Source organism: Marmota marmota, unplaced genomic scaffold (assembly GCF_001458135.2).
Source record: "Marmota marmota marmota unplaced genomic scaffold, marMar, whole genome shotgun sequence".
In the NCBI taxonomy this organism is placed as follows: domain Eukaryota; kingdom Metazoa; phylum Chordata; class Mammalia; order Rodentia; family Sciuridae; genus Marmota; species Marmota marmota.
Genome location: NW_026000164.1, coordinates 9649620 through 9658771, shown reverse-complemented (window position 1 = coordinate 9658771; position 9152 = coordinate 9649620). Strand labels below are relative to the sequence as shown.

General features: G+C 40.3%; 1 protein-coding gene across 1 annotated transcript in view; it reads left to right on the top strand.

Moving 5' to 3' along the window:
- Mgam2 (maltase-glucoamylase 2 (putative)) overlaps positions 1 to 9152 on the top strand; it is a 79657-nt gene that overhangs the window by 38100 nt on the left and 32405 nt on the right. The window contains exons 23-28 of the mRNA XM_048786950.1: positions 2770 to 2937; positions 3379 to 3534; positions 4631 to 4879; positions 6469 to 6623; positions 7671 to 7839; positions 8626 to 8722. Of these exons, the coding sequence (XP_048642907.1) occupies positions 2770 to 2937; positions 3379 to 3534; positions 4631 to 4879; positions 6469 to 6623; positions 7671 to 7839; positions 8626 to 8722 (994 nt within the window). The remainder of the gene's footprint in view (positions 1 to 2769; positions 2938 to 3378; positions 3535 to 4630; positions 4880 to 6468; positions 6624 to 7670; positions 7840 to 8625; positions 8723 to 9152) is intronic.

Below are 9152 nucleotides of genomic sequence, written 5' to 3'. Positions count from 1 at the left end.
TATATATATATATATATATATATATATATATATATATATATAATATCATTGCATTTGATTTAGGTGACTAGTCAGGACTTCTAAGATGTGTCCTTCAGAGGGGTGCAAGAGTGTGTGGGATACAGTGTGGTTGATGAGTGAAGTGCTTTGTTGAGGTTCTCTTTTCCTTCTGAGCCCCTAAAACTTGCCTTTGAGCACAGGCATCCAGTGGTGGCTTAGAAAGTTTGGAAAGTACAGAACATCACTTGCCTCCCTCCATTTCCCAAGGGCCTGAGGAGAGGGAAAAGCCACAAGGCTGATAGAAAGTGGGAGAATTCTAATTTGGTTTTCTTGGAAGTCCAATTATGTGTGTACAGATATTTCTCTTGTAAGGATCTCTATCTTTTTTTTTTCTTTTCTTATAAATTTTCTCTTTTCTTATAAATCCACAATTTTTTAAAAAAATTAAACTTACATTTTGAGATAAAGATCCCTATGCAGTTATAATACATAACACTATGCTACCATGCACCTTGTACACAGTTCCTTTAATCTTATAGAATTGTTGAATAATTTTACAGCCAGGTTATTGGCATTGATTCTTTCAAAACATAGAGCATCTCCATCACTACAAAGATCCCTCTTCTTTCCCTTTTATAGCCATACCCACCTGCCTCCTTCTGTAGTCCCTGGCAGCCAATAATCTGTTCCCATTTCTGTAATTTTGTTCTTCTAAGAATCTTATGTAAATGGAATTAGGTAGTATATGTAAATTTGGAAATTTGCTTTTTCATTCATCATAATCTTCTCAAAATTCTTCCATGTTGTCATATTATTTATATATGAGTAGTTTCCAGGTATTATTCATTTGATAAAGGGAATCTGGAATATACCCATATATAGGTTGGCACTGGGACTTGAGCATCTCATGTCATGGGCTATTCTAAATAAATAAAACTGCTATGGAAATTCATGTACAGATTTTATATAAAATAGAACTTTTCATTTCTTTGAGACAAATGCCCAAGAGTCCAGTTTCTGGGTCTTTTATTTGTCCATGTTTAGTTTTTGTTGTTGTTGGTGGTGATGTTTTATTTGTTTTTGGTACCAAAAATTAAACTCAGGGACACTCAACCACTGAGACACATCCCTAGCCCTTTTTATATTTTATTTAGAGACAGGGCTCGCTGAGTTGCTTAGAGCCTTGCTAAGTTGCTGAGGCTGGCTTTGAACTCATGATCCTCCTGCCTCAGCCTTCCAAGCCACTGGGATTACAGGTGTGCCCCACGGTGCCTGGCCCATGTTCAGTTTTATAAGAAACCTCCAAACTGTTTTACAAAGTGGAAGGGCTGCTTTGCATTTCTACCAGCAAGGTATGAATGACCTAGTATCTGCATAATCACCTGCACTTGATGTTGTTGCTATTTTTCATTTTAGCTATTCTGAAAAGTGTGTGATGATATCTCATTGCAGCTTTAATTTGTACTTCTCTAATGTCTAATGATGTTGGTCTGTTTGCCATTTTGTAAATTCTTTTCAATGAAATGTTTGTTTGATTCTTTGCCCAAATTCTAATTGAATTATTTTGTCATTTAAAAAGAATATTTTTACTTGTAGATGGATCCAATACCTTTATTTTCTTTATTTATTTTTATGTGGTGCCAAGGATCGAACCCAGTGCCTCACATGTGCTAGGAAAGTGCTCTATCACTGAGCCACAACCACAGCCCTTGACATTATTTTTTTAACGGTTCAGTTTTGAGAGTTCTTACATATTTTCAATATCAGTCCTTTGTCAAACACGAAGTTTAGCAATACTTTTTCTCTTAGTAGTCTTTCACAAAGCAAATTTAAAATTTTTGATAAGTCTAATTTCTCATTATATTTTTTTATAGATTATGCTCTTGGTATAATATCTAAGAATATTTTTTTCTAAGAATCTTTTACTGGCCATAGATACTCGGTATTTTCCTCCTATATTTTTTTTCTAAAGATTTTAAAATTTTAACTTTTACATTTAAGTCCGTGTTCTGTTTGATCCATTTTGATTTAGGCCAGGTTCAACATTTTGCCTGTGCACAACCAGCTGCCCTCTCACCCTTGTTGAGTTGGCCATCCTTTCTCTCTTGTGTCGCCATTGAACCTCGGTCAGGTATCAGGCACATTATGTGGGACTTCTTTGCAACCATCCAAGTGTCCCTTTGCTCTTTAGTGTTCAGTCCCACTTTCTTTGTTGAACTCAGCTCTGTTGCTTTTAAACTCTGGCTCCCTAAATTAGTTATCTAATTTCTTTGTGTTTCAGTGTTCTCATCTAAAAAAATGGGGATAATTATAATTTTGACTTCATAATCTGCTGGGAGAATTAAACGAGGCAATACATGTAAACACCTTAGCACAGTGCCTTGAACATTGTAAGCATTCATAAATTTTAGCTCTTATTATTAATTAAAATTAAAAGAAAAAGTCACTGTGTGTGTGTGTGTGTCTATATCTGTGTACCAGTGGTCTTTGTGTGTGCTTGTATCTCTGTTTGCCTTGCAAGAACCTATCCTGTCTACTAGACATCCTTAATGTCAGGGTCATATAATCTGAGTAATGAATCAGTAAGAGCCAGTGGCCCAAAGCAAACATGAAATACTATTGAAAGATTTAGGATCTTGAGTCTGAGTCAGATGCTCCCTGGGGATGACACTTAGCAGCATTTAGAACACAGAGAAAAGGGAAACACATAAGATCCCAGAGAGATATTGAATGTGACACACTTACTCCAAACTGGCTTTTCCCCTCCAGAACCGTCTACAGGCAAAGATTATACATAATGGTTATGTGGACCCGGACAATCTCATGTTTACAGATATCAGAATCTTGGGAATGGACAAAGAGCCAAGTAATTTTATTGTGTCTTTAAATAATGTCGCCACCTCCATTTCAAGTGTTGTCTACAGTGCTTCAACAAAGGTGAGAGATTGTTCCATCTCATAGGTCTTTGCTGAAAGCCCTGTTCTGAGATTCTGAAGAATAGTCCCTTTTTGTTTTTTTGACTTTGGGCAGTCAGATAGGACACTGGCTTGAGACAGCCACCGCATCACAGGCAGAGTGCAGGGGAAACTTTTGCATGCAAATCCAAACCCTACCACTTCACTTACATTAGGGTCTGAAGAAGATATGAGAGTTGGAACCCTAAGAAAGGAGACAACTCTTTTCTAGACATTTAGAACTAGACAGGCTGAGCCCGGATAAGACCCAGGGAATCACTTTGCACACATTAGCCTAGTACTGGAGAGTATTTACACAGCTACTCCTGGTGTGCCCACCTGTTACTATGATACCATCCCTAACTTTGTCCACATAATTCTACCTCATCTCATTTGTCACTGGAGTCTTCTTTGTCTTCCCCAGGTGGTGACCATTACTGATCTCAAGGGACTGGTTCTGGGACAAGAATTCTCTATACAGTGGGATCTTGTAGTCAATGATCTGGAGAAGTTCAACTGCTATCCTGAGGATCCTACTGCCTCTGAGGAGAGTTGCAGACAGCGGGGATGCCTTTGGGAGGTATTGAGCAAAGGCAAGCTCCCATGTTGACCAGGAACTTAGAGAAATTGCCCCACAAGTCATTAAGCACCAAGAAAACACTTTAAAAGTTTATGGCCTGAAGAGTACCATGACAGCGTGCCCATATGCATCTGTCAACTCTTCAGGATACGTATTTTCCTCAGATATCCAGAATCAGAAGAGATTCATGGCTATTCTGATTGTTTCCCCAGCCATGTCATTCAAAACCCCATTTTATATGATAGTGTCCAGTGGGTTTGTATCATTCACTAGGTATTTTAAGTGAATTTATTTTTCTTCTATTAGAGAACCCAAAGAAGAAGGGTTAAGGGAAGGTGGGTCCTTTCATATGAACAATGGAGAGAATGAAAGCCTGAGAGAGTTAAGGATTCCTCAAGATGGGATTTAGGGCAGTAAGGACACTGGGAGCAGACCCTGCCTCAGGATTCCAGGCTCCAGACTGGGCTTCCTGCTGTTCTTGAAGGATTCACTCATTATAGAAGGCTGGGGCGTGCGTGTGTGTGTGTGTGTGTGTGTGTGTGAGAGAGAGAGAGAAATGAGTGTACCTGTGTTCATTGAGTAGGGCTGCTTTAACAAATTCACGCAAACTGATTGACTTAGAACAATACATACTTATTTCCTCCTAGTTCTGGACTCTAGAAGTCTGAGATCAAGACGTTAGCAGGGTTGGCTCCTTCTGTGGGATGTGATGTCGGTTCTGTTCCGTGATTTACGCCTTGCTTCTGGTGTCAGGCTGGCAATATTTGGCATTTCCTAGCTTGCACATGCTTCACTCAATCTCTGACCTCATGTTCACACCTGTGTCTAAATTTCCCCTCCTGATCACCAGTCATATTGAATGGGAACCTATCCTAATGACCTCTTCTGAACTTGGATCATGCACAAAGACCCTGCTTCCAACTAGTCACATTCATAGTACCAGGGCTTGGGGATTATCTTTGGGGGGCTCATGATTCATCAGATAAGGAAGGGCAAAGCAGTCTGAGACTTGGTCTGTGCTAACCAGCTTCTTTAGTAATTAGAGTCTCAGAGTATGGTGTCTGAGGCTGACCAAGAGCGTCTCCTGTTGTTGTAGCCCACAGCTACTCCTGGTGTGCCCACCTGTTACTATGACACCATCCCTAACTATGCTGCCAGTAATATTCAGTACCTGCCCACGGGCATCACCACCGACCTTACCCTCCTGGCGGTCCCTGCATCTACCCGGGCAGCGGCATCTCCACCATCACCAGCAGCAGCCACTGTCTCTAATCGTCTCTCTGAAAAGATCAGCCTCCTCAGACTGAGTGTGACCTACCATACAGAGAGCATGCTGCAGATAAAGGTAATTCCCATGGTGACAATCCTGGTTTTCAAGGTGAGTTCTTAACCTACAGGTGTGTGTAGATGAAAGTCACGAAAAGACTTTTCATCCAAATCTCTCTGTTCATGATGCAAGAGCTGAGAAGGCCTTAGAGAGATAAAGGTCAGAAGTAAATAACAGAGGCAGGGTGTGACCTTAGATCCATCAGGCTTGTGAATTTCCTAGAATAATGAATTCTCTAGATCATAAATATTCTCAAAAAATTCTTAGCCCTGAAAACATGAATTTACTTTGTGGTTAATACATATGAGAGGCACCAACTGGTTTCCAGAATTTCTAGATATTTCTTTAATAGTGGCTCTCAGACTTTAACATGCATCAGAATCACCTGAAGATGTTAAAACCCAGGCTGCTCAGCCTCACCCTATGGTTTCCAGTTCAGCATTCTGGGCTGGCCCAGCCTGAGCATTTGCATTTCTAAGTTCTCCAGCAATGCTGACTGATGCTTCAGGTAAAAGGGCCACACTTTGAGACCCACTCTTGTCCTTTACTTACCAGAAATACAATGAGAACTAAGTTTGTTTTCTAGTAGGGGTATTTTTTAAAAACTGTTTGAAACACACACACACTCATACAAGTAAATTAGCTATTTTATTTAACCAATGTTCTAAAATATATATCAGTTCATTTTGAAATCCAAGTTTTATTATGGAGAGATATTTCACAACATTTTAATTAAGTCATCAAAATCTGGTATGTGTTTGCACTTGTGGTGAATCTTGATTTAGACTCATGCATTTCTGGTGCGCAAAAGCCACACATGGCTGGTGGACACAGGCTTGAGCAGCTCTGCCCTTGACATTGCTCCTCTCACTTGAGTGTGTCCTCCATCACTGAGGGCATCCTGTGAACCTGAAGGTTCTGACCAGCAGATCTGGGACAGAGGCTGAGTCTGAATTCCTAACAAGCTCCCAGGCAATGCCGCTGATTTTTGGTTTAAGAAACAGAGTTTTGAAAAGTAGGGCTTTAGGAAAAGCTTTACTGAAGTCCAGGCTGTGGGCTAATAGCAGCATGAGGAGGGGATGGTCGCCATGGTGGTGATGGACCCTGTCTTGCATGCATGCTGCAGTCCTCTTGTTTTTTTCTCACACCAATCCTGTTAGATGAGTAGGAATGAATAGAGGGTACAAAGGAGAAACCTGAAGGATTGAGAAGGCATGCAGCATCTGGAAGCTCAAGTAGTAAAGAGGTCTAGTTCCCAGCACACACATGCAATCACTCACATACAGTCTTGAAGTTACATGCACATGTATGTTCATATAGCACACATCCTAAGTACATATACACACTCTACCCACAAGATTCTATAATCTTAGATTACAAGTTCTCTCGAGTGGGTATTATTGAGGCATTTTGGAAGCTCAGAATCTGCCACAGTAGATAAGGAGGCCTCGCATCTGCTTGCTTGGGATATTCAGTGCCTCCTGATGTGGTTCAAACTGGTCAAAAACAAACAAACAACATTGGAAATGAATTCTGTGGGCAAACATGAGGGGTATCAGGTCTCAGACTCCATCAGGAAGAGTTTTTTATTTTTCTCTCCTTGCCAGATCTATGATCCCACTAATAAAAGGTACGAGGTCCCGGTACCTCTGAACACACCACGTTCACCGCTTGTCTCCCCTGAAAACTGCCTGTATAAAGTCAGGGTTCAGAACAATCCCCCTGGAATCCAGATCCGACGCAAAAGTTCCCAAACTGTGATGTAAGTGCTATTTATTGGCTTTAATCAGAGTGTCTGATGGTAATTATGGTGTTGCTAATTAAGGCGAGTAAAATATTAGTCTCAGAGACTCTTCATGATGTGTGTGTGTATTTGTTAAAGAGTATGTCAATTTCCTCTTACTTCATTAGGGAATTTATTTTTATGTTAGTCATTAACTCAGAAAGATTAATCAACCTTAGATTTAAAAAGCCACAAGTGTTATTCGAATTCAAAGAAAGAGATATCTTTCCTATTTGTTACTCTTGTTAAGTAGAACAGAAAACTGTTAAATAAGTATAACAAATAACCTCAGATATGTCTTTTCTGTATTATGCTTCATTAAGAAATAATAATTGAAGAGGCAGGAGAGAGGAAAGAGGTGGGTATGAAGAGAGAAATGAGAGAAATGGACTTATATCATCTTTGGTTCTATAGACACCACAGACTTCAAGCATTTTTATGATATTAAGTGTGAAAAGAATTGTGGATTGTCATCTCTCATCACTTATCCTGATGCTTGAGGTCCAGGCTTTGCCCAGGGTGAGGCCCCCCATCCCAGCAAAGGTTGTCACTTGTATGTGCATTTGTGGTTTTTCCTATGTGTGTCTTCTGCTGTCTTTGACTATGTATCTGATTTTCTCTGTTTTCATCTTCAGTGAGTTCTCTGGTCAATCTAGAGAAGTTATTCCAAGAGTGTCAATTTTTTTGTATCCAAAAGTACTTTTTAGATCTCATTCATTTATTCACATTTGCTGGAATGCCGGGCACTGAGAACTGGACATAAAGAGATGAATGAGACCTGGTACTTGCCCTCAATGAGCCCATAGTTCTGAGAAGGAGCTCTCAGTCTTGCAAAGCACAGAATTAAAATGCAAATATGGAACCTTGGTACTGAGTCATGGCTATTGTTATGACCTGGTCCTTTTATAACATTTGAACCTGGATCTTGATGTGCAATGATTCAAGAGGCTTCTGAATCATCTAGGCATCCCATTTGCTCTGCCTGAGATCTGCAGCTCAGCTTGGAGGTCTGCCTTTGTGTTGCAGTTGGGATTCTCAACTCCCGGGCTTCACCTTCAACGACATGTTCCTTTCCATTTCTACTCGCCTCCCTTCTCAGTACATCTATGGTTTGGGGGAAACTGAGCACATGACTTTCAGAAGAAACATGAACTGGACAACCTGGGGAATATTTGCTCGGGATGAGCCACCAGCGGTAAGGACAAAAATGAAATTAGCAGTTTCTCCTTCGGCAAATTTACTTTTAATTCTTAGGCCAGTAAATGAGGTTCCATTTATCAGCCTCATCTTTCTAGCTCTTGGTTGTAAGGTTGCAAGAGGCCACAGGTCATGCTCTTTTATCTGTAAAACAAACAAACTCATAACATATATTTTTCCACCCGTCTCCCATGGATTACAAATTTTATTTCACAAACTTTTATTTAATATATTCAATGTTTGAGCACATTGCTAGATGCTTATCTGTAAATTTAATAAGATGCTGTCTTTGCCCTTCAAAAGTTTATAGACAGACAGATTGGTGTAGAAATAATGATAGCACAGTGTAGTGAGTGCTGTGATAGAATTGTGTAATAATAAGCCACACATGTTGGTGCATATTTACTTGGAAGGCTGAGGAAGGTGGGTCACAAGTTCAAGGCCAGTTTAGGAAACTTAGTGAGACCCATCTCAAAAGTAAAAATATAAGAGACTGGCGAGGTAGCACAGTGACAGAGCACTTGCTCAGCATATGCAAGGCCTTGGGTTTAATCCCCAGTACCACAAGGAAAAAAAAGAATTATGTAATATTCAATAAAGGTGACAGAGAGGGGGAGGACATAGGTTTTAGGTTGGGGTGGAAAGGAAGGTCAAAGAAGGTTGTACAAAGGATATAACGCTGTATCAAATCTTTTACATGGAATATGAGTTTGCTGTTTGGATTATGATCTGGAAACTATTGGATTTTTATCTTTCTATTACTCTCATGACTTTCAATTACCAGTACAAGAAAAATTCCTATGGTGTTCACCCCTACTATATGGCCTTGGAAGAAGATGGGAATGCCCATGGAGTGCTCCTGTTGAACAGCAATGCCATGGGTAAGACAGGGGCGTGCTCCGCGGGCACCACCACAAACAACCTGACCACTCCATTGTCATCTGGGAGATTACTAGAAACGAATAAGTTAAGGGGCAAGGAAAATGGCATGGACAAACTGACCTTCCATTCATTTGTTCACTTATTCAGTACTTAAAAATTGTTCCAGAATAGGCATTAATTGTACCATTTGACTAACTGTGGTCCCTTATTTTGCTGTGACACTTCAGTTCCTTATTGCAGGTGATATAAACTGTTGAGTGTCATATAATGGGGTAGATGCAGTTTGGGGTACTGCAGGCCCATCTCTGACTCCACTGGACAAGGGAGGACATTCTAGAGGAGATAGGCATGAAGGAAGGAGAGTGAAGACAGCACATTTTAGAGCATCTCTCTCTCTGGGTGTCTTACAAGCTCCTCATCTGTCTCTTT